This window comes from Cynocephalus volans, chromosome 4, assembly GCF_027409185.1.
Source record: "Cynocephalus volans isolate mCynVol1 chromosome 4, mCynVol1.pri, whole genome shotgun sequence".
NCBI lineage: Eukaryota > Metazoa > Chordata > Mammalia > Dermoptera > Cynocephalidae > Cynocephalus > Cynocephalus volans.
The window spans coordinates 145,038,512-145,059,880 of record NC_084463.1 but is presented as its reverse complement, the minus strand read 5'-3'; the positions used below and the strand labels follow the sequence as shown (position 1 = coordinate 145,059,880).

Sequence of the window (21,369 nt, the reverse complement as noted above, 5' to 3'; positions counted from 1 at the left end):
TGTGGTGCCTGGAGAAATAGAAGCTCAGAAGATGAGCAGGTGTACATTAGATTCTGTTGTGGAACATGAACATAAAAATACTCAATGAGGGATTGGTTAGCTCACTTGGAGAGCATGGTGCTGATAACACCAAGGTCAAGGGTTGGGATCCTGGTACTGGCCAGCTGCCAAAAACAAAGAAAGAAAACCTCATTAAATGCGGAATTAAGTTGCGAGTTTAAATGCTCAGATCAAAAAATGCCAAAGTTAAGGTACTTAGAATAACATTAACTCATCCACCTCACACAATGTTTACATTAAGGTGTCTCAAAAAGGATCTCTTATCTGTCAACTAAAATTGTGGCTTGGGGACCATGAGTAACTGGTTGGGAGGCAAAGCTGAGAAGGCGCTATGGTCTGCGTGTTTGTGTCCATCCAGAATTCATATGTTGAAATCCTTACCCACAACGTGATGGTATTAGGAGGTGGGACCTTTGGGAGCTTATTACGTCATGGGGGCAGAGTCCTCATGAATGGGATTAGTTCCCTTATAAAAGAGGCTAAAAGAGACCCCTCATCCCTTCTATCATGTAAGAACACAGCAAGAAGTCACTGTCTGTGACCAGAACTCTGGCCCTTACCAGACACCAAATCTACCAGCTCCTTGGTCTTGCACTTCTCAGCCTCCAGAACTGTGAGAAACAAATTTCTGTTGTTTATAAGCTACCCAGGTTTTTGTTATAGCAGAATAGCAAAGTATACTATTTTGTTGTAGCAGTCCAATGGACTGAGATAGAGGGAGTTATTACCATTGGGGCCTTTAATGAAGGACTTAGTTAGGTTTGTTTATTTTAGTTTAACTGTGAGAGCATTTACTTGTTCTCTTTCCTGCTGCTGAGAATATCATCAAATATTTTTATTTAACTTTCTTGAATTGGCAACAACTGTTAATACTGTAGTTAAAAAATGAGGGGCACTAACTTGTGAATGCTTACCATGTGTAGGGAATTTTATATTTATTCTTCCATGTAATATTTATAAGAAACTTACAAAGTAGATGGTAAAGGACATCTCTCTACTGTAAAGGACAAGAAAGAATGTAATTCATTGTTTCTTGTTAAAGGTCATACAGCTGGTGAGTGGCAGAGCTGATATGGAAAGGGCAGAGTCTTCTCTTTTAAGCCACTGCTTTTCAGACTGTTCCTTAGAGGTGTCTAAGGGGTGGCCATGAAAATAAGGAAGAGCTTTGGTTCTCCCACTCTGCTTAAGCTAGAGCAGCTCAAATTTGACCTGTTTAATGTAGTGTTTCCGCATAAAGTACCTTTTGGAAAAAGGGTTCTGCTTCTTTAAAAAATGAAAAAAGAAAACCTGGAAGACCGTTAATTTTAGCATTCATAAGAGAAAACTAGTTAAACCAACCTGAAAAGTTAAAAGATGGCTAAATTATATAACTGCAAGTCAGTGAATTATGTCAAGTTTGAAGTGACTCAGTGTCACAGCCACACATGCCTTGAAATTATTCTGTCCTTAGGGAGAGTGGTATAGTGGGAAAAGAGCATGTCTGTGTGAATTCTAGCCCAGCTTCTGGGTAGCTGTGGGATTTTGCAGAACTTCATTAAACCTTGTGGCCACAAATATACAATGGAGATAACACCTACTTTTCAAGAGTGGTTGTAAGGATCAGAAATAACATGTAAAGTGCCTGGCTCATAGTAAATACCCCCAAAATTCTAGCTATTGCTAAGATGATGATGTACTTAGTGGCAATTTTGGGGAGAGTATTGATATTTTTCTCCCAAATATCTGAAGAGTTTTTGTCATATCAAGGATAGACAGTCCTTTACCTGTTATATGTACCTCATGGTGAGTGCTTAGCATATTTGTTTTTTATGTACCATAGTCTTTAAGCTGGTATGATTATTTATTCATGGATTCATCTATCATTGATAAGATTAGACAACTTGAACTTGATTAAGTTCGTTTTTTGGGGTGGAGGGTGGCTGGTCAGTAAGGGGATCAGAACCCTAGACCTTGGTGTTATAACCCTCATTACGTACATTTTTTTTTTTTTATTGGACTTAAAGAAAGCAGTGGAAAGGAATGCACACAGTGAATTGAGAGACCTGTGTTTATGTCTCAGAGCTGCCCTTAATGAGTCTTGCAACAATGGGCAAGTGAATTTAACTTTTCAAAATCTTATGTTCAAAATGATGTATAAATCACTTTTTTTTTTTTTTTTTTTTTTAAAGATGACCGGTAAGAGGATCTTAACCCTTGACTTGATGTTGTCAGTACCACGCTCTCCCAAGTGAGCGAACCGGCCATCCCTATATAGGAATCTGAACCCGTGGCCTTGGTGTTATCAGCACCACACTCCCAAATAAGCCATGGGCCGACCCTCTAAACACACTTGTTAAATGTATTGAATCTCTTCTGTTGCCATGTAATAATATAGGAAAACCCGATAAAAGAAAAAAATCACTAGTTTTGTAGCTTTAAACCCCAGCTTTATCACATACTGGCTGTTTGATCATAGGCAAGTAATTCCACATTGACCTGGGTTTTTGCTTGTAAAATGGATGTGAGGTGGGAGGGGACTTTAGAGATACGGTGTATAATGCATTGATACTTTATAGTGGTAGTAGCTATTATCACAAATGAATGTTTTAAAAATGATCAGCAATACATTTTGCACTTCTGCCTGAAGGAGGAATATATTTTCAGAGAAGTTTGTGTCCTATGGCTTGAGTACGTGGGAGAATTATTCCTTCTTGCAATACTCTGCTGAAAAGAAATTATTTAGCATTTCTTCCTCTGTGGGCCCACAGGATAGTTCCATAGAGGAGGCTTATAGATGGGGGATGGGATCCTAGAGTGGCTGCTGAAGATCTTGCATTTTTGCATATCTCTTTCTAATGCACTTTCTTTTTCACTCTCACTGAAAATGGCTGACTCAGCTAAACTACATTAGCTGGTAAACATCTGCCAGGTTGGCCCCAGTTAGAAAGTATCCTATGCTTGGTATTTTAAAAAGATTTTTTTAAAGCTGTCTATGGGGCCGGCCCGTGGCTCACTTGGGAGAGCGTGGTGCTGACAACACCAAGTCAAAAGTTAAGATCTCCTTACTGGTCATTTTTATTTGAAAAAACAAACAAACAGAAAAGCTGTCTATGATATAGTGATAATAAGTGAAAAAGGTATGCTGCAGGCTAACATATAGTGTATATGCTCCCATTTTGATACAGAAAACAAAAACTATTATGTGCATACATGCTTGTATGAGCTGAGTTTTATAGGGTTATCTCAAGAGGATGGAGTTGGGAGGGGTTTGGAGGGAGATGAACCACAGGCTTTTTTTTACTTGTTATAAAGAACATGTGTTACCTTTTTTAAAAAAATTAAACTTTTTATTTTGAGACAATTGTAGATTTACTTGTAGTTGTAAGACATACTTGTGTATGTATGTATGAGAGAGAGATCCTGTGTGTACTTTTCCCAGTTTTCCCCAATGGTAACATCCTGCAAAACCATAGTACACAATCACAACCAGGATATCGACATTGATGAAGTCAAGATACAGAATATTTCCATCACAAGGATCCCTCCCGATGTACTTTTATAGCCACTCCCACCCCCAAATTATAAAGATTAGACAGTGTAGTGGATAAAGTTACAACAAAGCTTTGCCTAGAGAATTGAGGGAGAATGCCCCACAAGAGGCAAGAGGCGTAACCCCTCTCCCTTGGTCTCATCTGTAGTCCCTTCCAGCCACTAATGTGTCTCTCTGTTATTTCAAGAATGTTATATAAATGGAATCATGTAGTATGTAACATTTTGGACTGGCCTTTTCTACTCAGCATAATTCTCTTGAGAGTCATCAAAGTTGTATGTATCAATATTTTATTCTTTTTAATTGCTGAGTAGTATTACATGGTCTGATGTACCATAGCTTTTTAGTCATTTACCCATTGAAGGACATTTTTTCCTTCAATGAATTTTCCTGAATTTTTCCCATTTTTTGGCTCTTATGAATAAAGCTGCTGTGAACATTTGTGTACAAGTTTTTTTAAAAAAATTTTTTTCTGGGGCTGGCCCGTGGCTCACTGGGGAGAGTGTGGTGCTGATAACACCAAGGCCACGGGTTCGGATCCCATATAGGGATGGCTGGTTGGATCACTGGGTGATCGTGGTGCTGTCAACACCAAGTCAAGGGTTAAGATCCCCTTACTGGTCATCTTTTAAGAAAAAAAAAAACTTTTTTTTTTTCTATGTGTACAAGTTTTTGTGTGAACATAATAAGTTTTCATTCTCTGGGGTAAATGCCCAAGAGTGCAATTGCTGTGTCATATGGGGTGTGTGTGTGTGTGTGTGTGTGTGTGTGTGTGTGTGTGTGTGTGTGTGTGTGTGTGTGTGTGTGTGTGTGTGTGTGTGTGTGTGTGTGTGTGTGTGTGTGTGTGTGTGTGTGTGTGTGTGTGTGTGTGTGTGTGTGTGTGTGTATTTTTTTTTAAAGGCGGCTAGCGTGTGTGTGTGTGTGTGTATTTTTTAAATTTTTTAATTTTTTTTTTAAAGGCGGCTAGCGTGTGTGTGTGTGTGTGTGTGTGTGTGTGTGTATTTTTTTAATTTTTTAATTTTTTTTTTTAAAGGCGGCTAGCCAGTACAGAGATCTGAACATTTGACCTTGGTGCTATAACACCACACTCTAACCAAATATTGCTTTTTTGAATTAAGAAAAAGGAAAAACTTAAAGGTAAAAGAATTAATTATATAGTTCCTTTCAAAAAAGTAGTCACACCCTATATTCTTGGTGCACGTAACACCTTGATTTCTGGTGCTTTGCTCTAGCATCAAAGCAATAATAATAACGTTGTCGTTTTCCTTGTCTCTTTCATCTGATGATCTGTGTATATATTACAAATATTAATTAACATTCACAACCCACTAGGAGGCAAGTAGTGGTTAGCTTCGGTGAATTTAACTTCATAGATAGGTAGTTTGAGGCAGGGATGTCATGAAATTTGCCTAAGGTTATAGCATGAGTCACTGTGTTCTGACTCAAATTCATTCATTTTATTCATTCTTTTTCTCTTTGACTCCTGAGTCAACTCTTTTTAATTATGACTTTCTTTCTAGGTATGAGAACCTGAGAAGAGTTTTTCCTATACTGAGGTTTAATGCATATATACATATGCATATATATATATATATGTTTTTTTTTGGTTTTTTGGTGGCTGGCTTGTACAGAGAACTGAACCCTTGACCTTGGTGTTATAAGGCTGTGCTCTCACCAACTGAGCTAATTGGCCAGCCCAAATGCCTGTCTTATAAAAGTGGTGTGTGTAGTGGTTAGATCATGCATTTGGTAAGCAGATCTGATTTTGAATCCTCCACTTAGGCAAATCGCTTAACCTGTCTAAGCCCCTACTTTTCTGATTTGTGAAATGGAAATAATAGTAGTACCTATCTTCATAGTATTATGAGGAATGAGTGGGATAGTGTGTGGATAGTGCTTAGCAGTGCTAGGTTTGTAGCAAGTGTTCAATGAATACTAGATAAAAATATTGCTTTAAATATACTTATTAGCTGGCTGATTAGCTCACTTGGTTAGAATCTGGTGTTGGTAACACCAAGGTCAAGGGTTTGAATTCCCATACCGGCCAGCTGCCAAAAAAAAAATGTGTGTGTGTGTGTGTGTGTGTGTGTGTGTGTGTGTGTGTATACATATATATATATATATATATATATATATATATATATATATGTATATATATACACACACATGCACAGACACGTAATATTTTATCACTTGTCTTTCACAGTTGGCAGTTAATTGGATAGATATTTGATTTTTCTGCCATGTACTTAGAAGACTTTAAGATTGCTCTTTGAGGTGAGGATGCTTTCTTTGAATGCTATTTCAAATTTAGTCTTATGTATATATTATTATTTAAGAATAGGAAGTAATGTTAGATTACATTTATAGTTATTAATTTGTAGGAAAAAATTTTAAAGGTTCTCCCAAGTTACTCATATTTTCTCAGCCTCTTATTTATAGAAAAGTAGGGAGTGATCCTAAAGTATAGATTTTTCCCTTTAATCTGTGCCATTCTCCCCCCCAAATAGGGGGGCCCATCTCAATAAATGGCCTCAACTCCACTTGGGACTTAAGCCAAACACCCAGGAATCACTCTTAACTTCTCTCTCTCACATCCCATGTACTATGCATCTGTAATTCCCTTAGCTGTTTCTTCAAAATGTATCCTGAATTGGATTACTCATCATCACCTATGTTGCTTAGCTCTGGTCCAAATTCCCATCATCTTGTCATTTCCTTGGCTAAAATCCTCTAATAGCACCCCATTGTACTTAATAAAATCCAGATTTTATCTGTCTTTTTTTTTTTTTTTTTTTAAAGATGACCAGTAAGGGGATCTTAACCCTTGACTTGGTGTTGTCAGCACCATGCTCACCCAGTTAGCCAACCGGCCATCCCTATAAGGGATCTGAACCTGCGGCCTTGGTGTTATCAGCACCACACTCTCTTGAGTGAGCCACGGGCTGGTCCCTTATCTTAGCCTTCTGATACCCACCTGTCTCTGTTCTCTCCCTCAGCCGTGATCCAGCTACACTGGCCTGATATCTGGCCTTCACATGCATAAGCTTACCTGCCAGGGACCTTGCTCTTTTTTCTCCTTGGAATAATTTTTCATTTACCTCTTTCTCAAGGCTTCTATCTCAAGATGCTGGTCTTAACTGTCATTTCAGAGAGGCTTTCTCTGGTCACCCTAGGTGGAAAGGTGTGGGTTGTTTGTTTTTCTATCACTTTCCATATTTTCCTAGCATTTATTGGTACTTGAAAATATTCTTAACTTTTAATCATGTAAATAATCACATAAGTTCCTCAAGGGCAGGAATGTTCTTGTATCAGTGCCTAGAACAGTGCTGAGTAGTACACAGTATATGTTCAATAAGTGATTGTTGGTTGTTTATCATTGCTTTCACATCTTTCCCTCTCCTTAAGTGTTCTTTATTTGGAAAGTTGGGGAAATGGAATCCAGCTTCTTCTCAGAGCTTAAAGACTAGGTTCTTAAATCCAATGCCTTATTTTGATTGGCTGAGAAATGTGATTGGCAAGGTAGAGGGGCATCTGGACCTTTTAGCTTAAGAACTCTCCATTTAATAATTTGACTTCTTTCTTAAAGCCTTGAGGGAAATTTTTCCTTTCTCTATTCTAGTCAGCCAAGAACCTGACCTGGACTGACTCTAAGATTGGAGAACACTGAATGCAGTATTTGCTGAGCCAAGGACTGGGAGTTAAGCTCTGATTATTATCAGAAGGAAAAGCCTGAATTCAAATCCTGCTCTGGCTTCTGACTCATCTTGTGAATGTAGATGAATTTCTTAACCTCTTCCAAGTTTTGTTTTTCTTATTTGTCTGTGTGAGTAATCCCATCTGTCCCAGGGCTTGTGAGGATTCATGGGTTAATGTTCTCAAAGCTTTTTACAATACTGTTGCTGTAGCTCCAGGGGTTTTCAAGAAAAATTAGGGGCAACGTTGTGCTCCAAGGAGGAGAGTTGGACTCTGTTTTACCCGAAGACTGTGTAGAAAGTGGAAAGATGTGATCCTTCATGATTTGAAATCGGCTCTACTTCAGCCTCCTAATATTGCTGGTGGATGAAAGGTATGTTGTTGCCAAAGTCATTAGGCCTGTTTGTCTGAGGCAACTGGTTTCAGTTCCCGTTTCTGGGGTTAAGCTGTTTTTGCCTCTCTGAAATTTCTTCCATCAAAAGCTTTCCTTTTTTTGTTGCTTACTAATGGGATATCTCTTGCTATTTCTCTGTGTTTAAGGGTAGCCTTCGTGGTCTTCTTGATTCTTTTGATAGCTTGGGACCAAAAAATTGAGCTTTAATTTCTTCTTGATTCTATGGTTTCCTCCTTGTTCTCCCTTGAGTTTTCAGGAGTTCTTGTGTTCTCAGTGCACTGTTTCCCCAGAGTAATTTGCAGATAAAACTTTATTTATTTCTTCATCCTTTTGAGGTAAGTGGGAGTAAGGAAGATTGTCAGTCTCCAATTTGGGTCATATGGCTTTCTATTTCCAGTTTTGGTCACACTTTGTTTTGAGCACAAGCTTTCCTGTGTTTCAGACATTAGGCGACATCATTGTGAGTTACTTTAGGAAGCTTAGTAAGCAGAAGCTGTATCAGAGAAGCTGGTGCTTCACCCCGCCCCCCATTATAATAACAGTAATTAGGATTTATTCAGTGTTGTATCTTCAAAGTCTTTTATAAAGTTGTTAGCCTATTCGTGATATTCCCTATAGAGGTCTGTCTTATTCTGAGTTAATATATAAAAAATAAATGCTGTTGCATGTGCATAGTAGAGGTGCAGGTTCTGTCTATTAGCAGTTTATTTCTGGGCTTTGGGCTTCTTATAAAGGGACTGTGTGTAATTTTGATTGTGTTGGTCTTGGTTCTATCAAATTCTTTGCTTTCAGTTTGTTGGGTGATTAAAAGAGGCACTCTCTTTTAAAACCACTGTAGTTTCTTTTGCATTCTTTCTCTGAGAACTGTAGGTGCCAGACTTCTTTGTGTAAACTCCCATTTATTGTGTTCTCTAGTTATTATTGGTTCCTAACTTGTCTTTTACTTAAAAAAAAGCGGTAATCCTACCTTGAATTTTTGCAACCCATTTCTTCTAAGATTCTACAAGGGCTTTATTGTTTTAAGATAGAGAGACAGTATTATTAATTTCAGTTTACACAGAGGAAAACTTGAAATTCGGTGAGTATGATTTGTCTAAGATTATATAACAACCCAGTGGTAAAAAGTCAGTTACTAAATCTTCCTACCTCTTAGTCTTATCTTTATCCATTAAGTCACAGGGCTATTGTTATGGTCTTGACTGCCACTCTTCTCCCCTCAAATTTTAGGATTAGCTTTCTCAGAGAGTAAATTAGGATGAAAATTTTATATCTAGCATTCTTAAGCTTGAAAGGTATAATATCCCATGTTCTCATCTCTGTTCTCAGAATATCCTGTCTCTATACTTTGTTCTAAATATGTTGTGTTTCAAATACGAGGATAAAAAATGTTGCTGCCATCTTTGAGGTGTGTTTTCTTTAACCCCCTCTAATAGTGGTAGTGATGGATTTTCCCTGTGCATACTCCGTTGTTTGGCCCTTTCGTGATCAGTGACATGTGCATGATGAAATGACTGGTTGAGATTAGATTGGTAATGGTACAAAGTTTTCTCCTGTTAAAGATATTTGACTTGTAGAAATTGAATTTATGAACTTGAACTCATGAGCACCATACCATAACTGCCCATGCTTTTTTTTTCAATCTAGATGTTGCTGTTTATGAGAATTTGGCTTCATTTGGGTTTTCCCCATAACTCTGGATATAAATACATACACATATTCATTCTATGCCAGGTACAGAATATTCATTCTATTCTGTGCTAGGTGCTGGGACTACGACAGACATGGTTTTTGCCTTCACAGACCTTATAATCTTGGTGAGGAAGAAGGAGTTCTAACAAAGAATTACATGTATGATAAAATAAAAATTAATTTTGAGATATCTAGTTACCTACATTTAGTTAATTTTCATATTTTCAGAAAAATTCCTTTTTAGAGTGTTGAGAGAAGATTTTCTAGAAAATTTATGATATTTGTCAACACTAGATGTTAGGTAGGTAGTGTTTTTAGTTATTTATTTAGTTAGCTGTACAAAAAACACCTCAAAATTTGTGGCTTAAAACCATAATGATTTATTGTTTCTCACAATTCTTTGGGTTAGGAATTTGGACAGGGCTGTGTAGATGGTTCTTCTGCTCTATGCAGCATCAGTTGGGGGTCATTCATTCATCTGCTTTCAGCTGGTGGTTGTAGTGGGTTAGATCCAAAAGGGTTTTACTCACTTGTTGGGTATCTCGATAATCTTCGATGTGGTCTCTCTCTGTATATGTGGTGTCTTATCATCTAGGGGCCTCTCTGTATGGTTGCTGTCTCCAACAGGACATCCTGAATTTCTTTGTAGCCTGGTGGCTGGCTTCCAAGACTGAAAGAGTGGAAGCTTCCACGTCTGAAACTGGCTCATCATTGCTTCTGCTGCATTCTTTGGTCAAAGCAAATCACAAGGTCAGCCCAGATTCAAGGGGAGGAAAGTATGTTCTCAGCTCCTGATGGGTATAGAGCAGTGTACAAATAAGAGTAGGAAGGAATTAATGATGCCTATCTTTGGAGAGAGTCTACCACAGGCAGATAAACTGATGTCATTATAGAGAAGCCTTCTTTGGGATCAACTCTGGCAGTGCAGGGAGGCCACTAGCACATGTGTCTGTCCTGTGAATGAGAAAGGGTTGGCATGAGACTATATGTGAAGACTCCCTTTTTTCTGTCCTCAGGTGTTTTTATGTCATTCATGTTTGACAAAAGGGTGTGTACAGATTTAACAGAATATGCACAGTCACATTCTCTGTTGATTATATTTTTTTGAGATTTATGTTCTATTCCAGTTGCCAGACAAAAGTAAATTTATTGTGGAATCTCTCTCTGTTTTCTGATAAGTAATTTTTCTTATTTTGATGGAGTTGGTAGGTTTGTAAGGGTAAATACTTAGTAGCTGAATTTTGTGATATAGTTCTTTTTGGTACTTTATCGATTTCAGAGTTATTTATGGTCAGAGGTTTTGAAGTCCCTTTTTTCTCTCAAAAACTACGTAAATGAATTAATGGAGAGGAAGGAGTGACAGAACTTTTTTCCGTTTCCCTCCATATCATTCTTTAATTTATTGGCTAATGGTCTACTTTTCTTGACCTTTGAGGAAATGAACCTTAAAAGTATACAGGAAGCAGATTTCCTGTTCATATCATAAGGCATTGATTGAGGGCCTAGGAGGAGGTTTTATCTCAGACATTAGAAAGTTTTCTTTTCTTTTTTTTTCTTTTTTTTTTTGGTGGCTGGCTGTTATGGGGATGCAAACCCTTGACTTTGGTGTTATAACACTATGTGCTAACCAGCTGAGCTAACTGGCCAGCCCAATAATTTTCTTCAACAATTAGGTATCTAGATTCTGGAGCCAGACTGCCTCGGTTTGAATCCTGAATCCATCACTGAATCCACCACTGACTGACTTATTCTCTCAGGGCCTCATGTACCTGGGTGGCTGTGAGGATTACAAATGAGTTACTTTATGTAAAGTGCTAAAAATAGTGCTTGGCACATGATACACACTATGAAAGTGTTAATTATTATTTTAACCATCGTCCATGGTTTATTTATTTATTTGTTTGTTTATTTATTTATTTATTTATTTATTTAGGGGATCTTAACCCTTAGCTTGGTGTTGTCAGCACCACACTCAACCAGTGAGCAACCGGCCATCCCTATATAGGATCTGAACTCATGGCCTTGGTGTTATCAGCACCACACTCTCCCGAGTGAGCCACGGGCCGGCCCCTATTTATTTATTTTTTTAAAGGTAACAGTGATGAGATCTTTTATCTGAAATGGCTTGGAGACATCTACAGTGGATAGTCTCATTTTGTCCAGAAGAATTTGTCTAAAGTTTTATTTGTCTGATAGTTTACAGGGCTTTGTGGCCTAAAATTTTGTATTTTTAGAAATTAAAAATTGTGGGCCGACCCCATGGCGCACTCGGGAGAGTGTGGCGCTGGGAGCGCAGCGACGCTCCCGCCGCGGGTTTGGATCTTATGTGGGAGTGGCTGGTGCTCTCACTGGCTGAGTACCGGTCACGAAAAAGACAAAAAAAAAAAAAAAAAGGAGAAAAAAGAAATTAAAAATTTTATTTCCTTTTTTGCCATTTTAATTCTAATTCTTCATTACAGAATGATGCCATTATCAGGCCAGCCTGTGGCTCACTCGGGAGAGTGTGGTGCTGACAACACCAAGTCAAGGGTTAAGATCCCCTTACCAGTCATCTTTAAAAAAAAAAGAATGATGCCATTATTTTACTACAAGCTTTGGAATTATATAATAGGGAGCATTTTTTGTATGGTAAATCTTGTGGTAACCTTATAATATATATACTATCAGTAGTCACATTTTATGGGTGAGGAAACTGATGTACAGGAAGGTGAAGTAACTATTCTAAGAAACCAAGAAAATGATGGAGCTGGGATTCAGCCAGTCTGATTGTAGGGCCTATATATACGACTATACTCTACTGTCTTAATTTAGAAGTTATGGATAAGAAAAATAAAATGAAAATTGGGACGGCCCTGTGGCTCGCTTGGGAGAGTGCGGTGCTAGTAGCGCCAAGGCCGTGGGTTCGGATCCTATATAGGGATGGCTGGTGCGCTCGCTGGCTGAGCGTGGTGCAGACAACACCGTGCCGAGGGTTGCGATCCCCTTACTGGTCCAAAAAAAATAACTTATAACTTCTCCATCTAGATTTAACCAGTTTAGCACTTTGACATATCCTAAGATATTCTTCAGTAGTCTACACACAGTAGATATATAGTTCAGTAATAGTTGGAGCTTTTCTGTTTTTAGATGTGTTTGCCTTCAGAATGTGTTACTTGTTTCCAGTTCTAGATTTGTGATGCTTTGCCCAAAATTCTCTGTCCCCCTCTAAGTTCAGTCTAGTCCAAGAGTCAGACAAGAGCTATATGGAGGCAGGTATGGTTGCTGGCTGTGGTGCTTACATTTTGGACTTGGTCCTATATGGTATCATTTGAAGTATCCTGAAATACCTTGTAGGAAGTTCCTATTAATGAAAATAAAGCTGCCAATTGTAGAAAACCCTGTGTATTTCACCCACGTGGAGTTTCTAAAGCACACTGGGCCATTTTTAGGCCTCTTTAATTAAGGGCCGAAATTTTGTAGTTAATTTTCCAGTTAGGAGAACTTTACTTGTGCAAGTGATCTTAGATTTAGTATTTAAAGGACTAAAAAAAAAAAAGGAATTAAATCCTTGGGTTAAATCCTGTATGGTATGGAATGTATGTCAGTATTACATGGCTGATTTGACTCAGACTTTGTCAACGTGGGCATATTGAAGTGGAGGAGAGATGCATATAAATAACTTAAATATTCAAATAAACAACGGAATTGAACTCCATTTTAACAGCCCCTTCTAGGTCTAATAGTTGTCTGAATCACACTCCTAAATATCTCACGCCTAAACACAATAGGAAGGGAAGATTTGGGGTCTGAATTATTAGTTGGGTTGCAGATATAGGTCTAAGTTGTTGCTTCTGTTTTTTAATTCACTTTACCTATGTAGAAGTAGCCCAAATCACATTCAGTTATTTTTGCCACACAAACATACTTTATTTTCCCCCCGAATGTTTTTTGCTTTGTTGTCTGGTAACAGCCTTTGAAATGTTTCTTAGAAATCTGCTAGTGTTGGGAATTGTGGCATCCCTGGTCTTTGGGATTTTACTTGGCCCTGTTGTTTGGTGAGGGAAACCATAGTGAACCCCAGAGAGGATTCAATAATAATGACAACAACAGCAATGATATTATCACTTCCACAGCTCTTCTTTTTTTATTTTACTTGTACATATTTATGGGGTGTAGTGTGTTGTTTCAATACTACATGCATATACTGCACAATGATTCACTTAGGGTAGATAGCATAGTTTTGTGCCTGCTGTTATTGGAGTCTTACAACAACCCTGTGAGGCAGATATTGCGATTCCCATTTAACAAAGGAGGAAGTTAAGTCTCAAGGAGGGTGAGTAACTTGCCCAAAGTCATATAGCTAGAAGGTGGAGTAAAATTGCTGGCATAGTTTATTAAATTGCAAGAGGAACCTGTAAATCTAACTTTTAGTTCCCACTGGGTTGTCAGATACCGTCTAGGTGATTTTTATGAGTAGTTGTTAGATATAATTATGTTCTAGGATGAAGCAGAGAAAATCTGTAAAGGTGGCTGTCTTTTCATCTTTTTAGAGTGAACAGTCATGTTGTTGGGGCTGGGGTGTGTGTGTGTGGAAATGGGGTAGAATCTTGGCATTTGTCTTATGTACATATTCCAGTCATGTCCTTTTGCTTCTACCCACATAAGGCCTTTAGTGATTGAGAATTGATTTTGGGGACTGTGTAATGGCATCACAAAGACTATTCTTGGCCCCCTTTGTCTCAGTCTGCTTTGCATTAAGGGACAGACTGGGAAACTTGTTTCTTCTTCCTTTTTTAAAAAAAAGGAATGAAAAGCAACTTGACTGGTACTTCCTCCTCAGTGACAGGCCTATCTGACTTCAGCTTGAATTAGCTCCTTTTGTTTTTTGTACGGAACACAGTAAAATCTATTCTCAGGTGGCAGTTAAGAGCATATCAGGAAAGAAATCCCTTATCCTTTTTGAGTAACAGCAAATATTTTTCTTCTGGCACATGAGAGATTGTGTAGTTATTTTAGTCCCTTTGACTTCTCATCATTCAGACTTTCTCGTTTGAACTTTTAGTGTGTTTGGGTCCTTTGGAAATTGATAGACATATTCTTTTGGTAATCCTGAACTTTATTTAGTGTTTAGTTGTCTTGATATTTGTAGCTGCACTTTCTTCTTCCTTCTGATTCCTGTAGGAACTTAAGGTTACATCACAGTTTTCTGAATCATACTGATTTTGTGACCTATATTTTCTTTTTCCTCCTGAATTATGGGAGGTCAGAAGGTTATATTTTTTCGTTCAGGAATTGGACTACTGCTGTTTCCACCACACACTGTAAGATTATAAATGGTTTAAATGTATTTCTTTCAAAGCGCATTTTAGGTTGCACTGTTAGGAAAAGGGACCCTCAAAATATTTCTGCTGAAGTTCTCTACATTAGGTAAAAGAACTGCAGACTCAATAGAGGGTTACAGTGAACTAGTAGGAACTGTTACTTCAGTTGGTTAGAGCATAGTGTTATAACACCAAGGTCGATGGTTCAGATCTCCGAACCAGCCAGCTGCCAAAAACAAAACAAAACAAAAAACTGCAAACAAAAATTTTAAAAAATTTTTGAAATAGGTGATACGTTTACGTATTTCACAAATAAAAATTACATTAAAACACTGAGAAGTCTTGCTTCCATCTTTGTCTCCATTCATCTTCTCCTTCATGTTCCCAATAGTTGAACATTAATTTTCTCCTCTTATTCAAAAGGTAGCAATACTATATATATTGTTCTGTATCTTGCTTTTTCCCTCTCTTAACAATGTTTTGTACATCTCTTCTTATCAGTACCCCAAGAATCTTTCTTTCTTTCTTTCTTTTTTTTTCTTTAAAAAAAAAGATGACCGGTAAGGGGATCTTAACCCTTGACTTGGAGTTGTCAGCACCACGTTCTCCCAAGTGAGCTAACTGGCCATCCCTATATAGGGGTCTGAACCCGTGGCCTTGGTGTTATCAGCCCCACACTCTCCCAAGTGAGCCATAGGCCGGTCCTTCGAGAATCTTTCTTACCATAGCTTAGTCATCCAGTCCCTTTAGTCAGACACTTGGGTTGTCTTCAGTTTTTGCTACTGCAAAAAATAGAAAAGAATTAGTAATTAAAGGGAAAAAATTAAGCATTTTTTATGCCTCAGTTATTGAGGGAAAGTTATTCTTTATAGAAGAAAGCCAATTAAGAAATATAGAATTAATGATAGAATCAGAAAATCAATACTTTTCAGCTCCCCACCCCCAATTTAGAAAGTACAAGAAAGATTCATCAATGAATGCTAAACCGTTGGGTAAAAAGTTAAGGAGGAGCAGTTTATTCACATGGTGCCAGATATTAGCCATAGATTGCTAATTGTAAAGTGGAAGAAATATAACAGTCTGCAAATGCACACTATCTGATGTCTTCCATCATGGGGTACATATATGGTACCAATATGAAGCATTTTTGTCAAAAACATTTAAACTAAATGTAGTCAAGATTTTAGACCTAACCTGCTATTGACAAGAAAATATAACGGATAGGGCTGGCCCTGTGGCTCACTCGGGAGAGTGTGGCGCTGGCAGCGCCAAGGTGCGGGTTCGGATCCTATATAGGGATGGCCAGTGCGCTCACTGGCTGAGCGTAGTGCATATGACACCGAGCTGAGGGTTGCAATCCCCTTACTGGTCAAAAAAAAAAAAAGAAAAGAAAAGAAAATATATCGGATAGAGAAGCAAGCTAAATGGCACTATGAGGAAGCAATCAGATAAGTCATTCTACAAGTCAAGTGTCCTGGCCTTTAAAAAAAGCTAGTATTGTAAATAAGTGAACATATACAAAACAAATATTGGAGGTTATTGTAGAATAAAAAAGATTTTAGAGATGTAACAACCAAATTTATTGCTTGAGTTTTGATTGGATTCTGGATTTCTGAAAAAAGTCAGCTACATTAGCTTCTTTTCTTTTTTTTGGCAACTGGCCGGTATGGGGATCCAAACTCTTGACTTTGGTGTTATAACACCACATTCTAACCAACTAAGTTAACTGGCCTGCCCAAAGTCAGCTATAAAAGATGTTTTTTGGACAGTTGGAGAAATTTGAATGAGGACTGAGTATTAGATGATAATTGGAATGATAATGGTATTGTGGTTATGAAGTAGAACATCCTTTCTAGGAGATGCATGATGAAGTATGTATGGTTAGAATGTCTTGATGTCTGCTGAAATAGTTCTGAAAAAAAAATAAGAACAACCCAAATGTAGCCATATCTCTGTTCATGGACATAGACAAAACAAAATTGGCAAAATGTTAACAATTCTTGAGTCTAGATGGTGAATATTGTGTGTTTATTATACTATTTTTTCAACTATTTTATATATTTGAAGATTTTATATATTTGAAGAGTTGAAGAAACAATGCTGCAATGAAAAGTATTGTATACATGTAGATATTCTTATGAAATGCCATTTTGTTGGGTTGCATATTCCATTGTATAGAGGAACCATAATTTATTCTTTTTTTTTTTTTTTTTTTTTTTTTGACCAGTAAGGGGATCGTGACCCTCAGCTTGGTGTTGTCTGCACCACGCTCAGGCAATGAGCGCACCGACCATCCCTATATAAGATCCAAACCCACGGCCTCAGTGCTACCAGCGCCACACTCTCCTGAGTGAGCCACAGGGCCGGCCCCATAATTTATTCTTTAATTGTTGCACATGCATGTACTTTGCTGCTAGTTGACATTTTTGCGTAATTTTTATTTTGTGATCAAGTTTTCTGCCATTAAGGCTGTGATAAATGACAAAAAGGACCTGATTTTTTCCCCTTCTGTTTCCTCCTCTATCCTCTACTCTGGAACTTTACTGGAGAAGAGAAAAAGAGAATGAGAATGGTACCCTCAAATACTCATTATACACTTTTTGGTAGGAGATGAAATTGAAGCTGCTATCTAAGACCCATACTTCAAGTAGTAGCCTTTCAAAGTTGGTTACCTGTTCTTTAGTTTGTAGGATGCCAAAGTGATGAGGAGGGGTGTAGTCACTAGGGAAGTAGTGCAGTATAGAAGCAGAGGACAGGTGTTGTGTTGTGTCTTGTTTCTAGGGCAGGTTTATAGGCCTCTTTATTATTAGCAAAAGTTCTTCTTTTCTGATAAAGGAATAATAACAGAATAACTGCTTTAGAGAATGATATGTACTTTAGATATAAGGCTGAGATATGGAGGATATGAAAGAATGAAATATTTTTGGAAGAAAAGTTCTGGGAGAAGGGTCTTTTCTGAGAAAGTGTCATTAAATAGGAAAAGAATATTTTCCCCTTTGAGCTGGAATTGTATTGGTGGTGGGAAGCATTTCTGGTTGCAGAATAGACATTCTTTGATATTATTCTCCCTTCCTTAGATTTCCATGAGGAGAACTTGTAAGGACCTGAATGGCCTTATTTTAGCTGCTTCAACGTGTGGAGCTATAACTTGCTCCTTCATTTCCTGTGCCTGGTGTGGGAGTGGCTACCGAGCGCCATGAAGGTTGTCCCAGAGAAGAATGCTGTCCGGATACTCTGGGGGCGAGAACGGGGCACTCGGGCCATGGGTGCTCAGCGGCTTCTGCAGGAGCTGGTGGAAGATAAAACCCGGTGGATGAAATGGGAGGGCAAGGTAAGAAAAATGGGTATTTTGGGGGAGGGAGGAGGGAGGGAGGTTTTGGTGATGGGCAACAATAATCAGCCACAATGTATATCGACAAAATAAAATTTAAAAAATAAATAAATTAAATAAATAAATAAATAATAAAATAAAAAGAAAAGAAAAGAAAAGAAAAATGGGTATTTTTGACATAGGATTTGTAGAGGTGATGATAGAATGGGACCATAGAATGGGTTAATGGCAGAGAGTTGGGGTATAATTTACCTTGTGTGAGAGAAGTGATATGTCTGACTTAGGGAGTTGTTTACAAATATGGAAAAATTTATTGGCTAGAAATATTGTCTGTTAGAATTAGACATTTTTCGGCCCGGCCTGTGGCTCACTCGGGAGAGTGTGGTGCTGATAACACCAAGGCCACGGGTTCGGATCCCATATAGGGATGGCCGGTTCGCTCACTGGGTGAGCGTGGTGCTGACAACACCAAGTCAAGGGTTAAGATCCCCTTACCGGTCATCTTTTTAAAAAAAAAAGAAAAAAAAGAATTAGACATTTTTCTTGAAGGTAATTTAGATTTATCTCTCTTAATTTGTAGCTTTGCATTATCTCCAGTTTTTAAACCTATACTGTGAATACTAATCTGGGATGGTTCATATGCTTTTGAGATAGGGTAAGCCATAATTTATAATGTATTTTAACTTTTTTTTTTTGTCTCTCAGAGAGTAGAACTACCGGATAGTCCACGATCTACCTTCTTACTGGCCTTCAGCCCAGACAGGTACCTAGTATTTATCTGTAACTTAATCTTAAGATTTGTGATAGTATTGCTTTCTGTATATTTGGCCTAGCTTCATTTTCTAGGTCAATCCCTAAAGACTATCCAAAGCACTGTATAAACAGAGTTTTGCCGGTATATCAGAAAGGGAAAGAAAGTAGGTGAGCAGTGCTAACCAGAAAAATAATGGGAATGAGCAAAGGAAACTATGAACATCAAGGATTAAAACTTGGAAAGTTTCTCAATAACAATCCTTTGATCATGTGATGTAGGCCACCAATGGCATGATGGTTTTCCCAGCTGGAAAAAATATTCTCTGAAAGTGATATGTGTCATTTGGGGACAGTGTGGAGAAGCCAAATGCTTTTAAAGATCAGAATATTTCTGTTGTTTATAGACATGCTGCCTAATGCACAAGGCTTAGTTTCTTTCTTGGAAGCATAGGGAATAAGTAGTATCAATTTTCTGTGTTGTCCAAAGTTGGTAAAGTTTGTTAACCTCCCACATGCTTCTCAATTCCCACCTACTCTTTGATTCCCTAGGACTCTCTTGGCCTCCACCCACGTGAACCATAATATCTATATTACGGAGGTGAAGACTGGCAAGTGTGTTCATTCTCTGATTGGACACCGCCGCACTCCATGGTGTGTCACTTTTCATCCTACCATCTCGGGCCTTATTGCTTCTGGCTGCCTAGATGGGGAGGTTAGGATTTGGGATTTACATGTAAGTATTTCCTTAGGTTGCCCTTTCCTTTGGTATTCTAAATGCAGAGACCTGCTTGCTATTGGGTTCTTAATTCCAGAAGCGAGACTAGCCAGGTTCTTAGGATTACGTCTGAGTATGTGGTAGTCATTGCCCACTTAACTGATAGGAAGTCTAGTTTATAGTCTTCCATTCTAAGATGAACATGCTATTTGACTATTTCCATCTGCCCATTGTGACAAAGAAAAGGAGGCTCTAAGAAGAGTTCAGGATGGATTTTTATTGTCTCAGAGCAAAGATTGTACTGTACTTTCATCATGATCATGAAAGCAGGATGCTCCATGTCCTGGTGACTGCCTGGTGGGTTGTTCTGCGCCATGTTGTGCACCAAGCTTGAGTTTTCACAGGCTTCAGAAACAGGAACTGCATTTGCTCATTGTTTGTGGATTGTAGATGACTTAAAGAACTGAGCTGACAGTAATATTTGAGTGATAAATGAGTGGCACTGCCACATCACTGATCTGCATTGTTTTACAGAAGACATGTTTAAAGCAGGTGCTTTAAGTAGTTATTTTGCCTTAAATGGACCTTTCTTGAAATTGACTTCCCAGTCTGCTGGCAGTTTTTAACCTGAGAATATTTGGGACTGATTCATTCACAGGGTGGCAGTGAAAGCTGGTTCACAGATAGCAACAATGCTATCGCCTCCCTTGCTTTCCACCCTACGGCTCAGCTCCTGCTGATTGCCACAGCCAATGAGATCCACTTCTGGGATTGGAGTCGACGGGAGCCCTTTGCTGTGGTGAAGACAGCTAGCGAGATGGAACGGGTCCGGTGAGTGCTCTGCCCCACCAGTGATGTCTGTCACTGGACTGACATGACAGAACATTTATACCTGCTGTCACCTCAGGAGACAGGTTGTTATCCTGCTCAGGGCAGGTTGTGTCCATAGCTCCTCCTACTTTTTAAGCAGCTGGCTGATCATCTGGGAAACAGTTCATTTTGTTCATGTCAGCTGTCCCTTATTGGCCTCATCTTCTGGTCTCTGTAGACCAGGGTCATTAGAATTGTTTTAGGTTCAAATCTATCTGCAGTTTGGATAGCCCTTTGGCGAAACCTGAAAGAAGCTTGGGTGATAGTTTAGATAGCTTGGTGGGTAATTGCTGACCGTTGGTTGTCCCTGTTTATCAAATAAGAAGGTGGAGATGTAAGCTTGTATCAAATCTACTAATTGACTGTATTAGTTCGTTTTTTTTGTTTGTTTGTTTGTTTTTGTTTTTAAAAGGTGACCGGTAAGGGGATCTCAACCCTTGGCTTGGTGTTGTCAGCACCACGCTCAGCCAGTGAGCGAACCGGCCATCTTATATAGGATCCGAACCCATGGCCTTGTTGTTAACAGCACCACACTCTCCCGAGTGAGCCACAGGCTGGCCCTTATTAGTCCTTTCTGTGTTGCTATAACAGAAATACCCGAGACTGGGTGATTTATAAAGAAGAAAGGTTTATTTGGCTTACGATTCTGGGACAGTTGCATCTGGCATGGGCCTCAGGCTGTTTCTACTCATGGCAGAAAAGTGGCAGGCAGCCGGCAGGTCCAAGCAGATCACATGGTGAGAGGAAGCAAGAGAGAGAGAGAGGAGGTGCCAGGGTCCTATAAACAACAAGCTCTTGTGGGAACTAATAGAGAGAGAACTCACTCATTACTCCTGCTCCCCCAGGGAGAGCATTAATCCATTCATAAGGGATCTGCCCCTGTGACTCAATCAGTTTCCAACACTGCCCATTGGGGATCAGATTTCCACATGAGTTTTGGAGGGAACAACACATCCAAACTCCATCACTGACATTTATTTATTCCTCAAAATAAAAACACATATTACCTGAATTAAAGTTGATGCATTGTCT

At 38.7% G+C, this 21,369-nt stretch overlaps 1 protein-coding gene across 7 annotated transcripts in view; it reads left to right on the top strand.

Moving 5' to 3' along the window:
• AMBRA1 (autophagy and beclin 1 regulator 1) overlaps window positions 1-21,369 on the top strand; it is a 165,324-nt gene that overhangs the window by 13,459 nt on the left and 130,496 nt on the right. For all 7 annotated transcript variants that reach the window (XM_063094030.1, XM_063094035.1, XM_063094034.1 and 4 more), the window contains exons 2-5: window positions 17,746-17,999; window positions 18,704-18,762; window positions 19,302-19,485; window positions 20,126-20,298. In XM_063094030.1, the coding sequence (XP_062950100.1) occupies window positions 17,865-17,999; window positions 18,704-18,762; window positions 19,302-19,485; window positions 20,126-20,298 (551 nt within the window). In that variant the 5' untranslated portion in view covers window positions 17,746-17,864. The remainder of the gene's footprint in view (window positions 1-17,745; window positions 18,000-18,703; window positions 18,763-19,301; window positions 19,486-20,125; window positions 20,299-21,369) is intronic.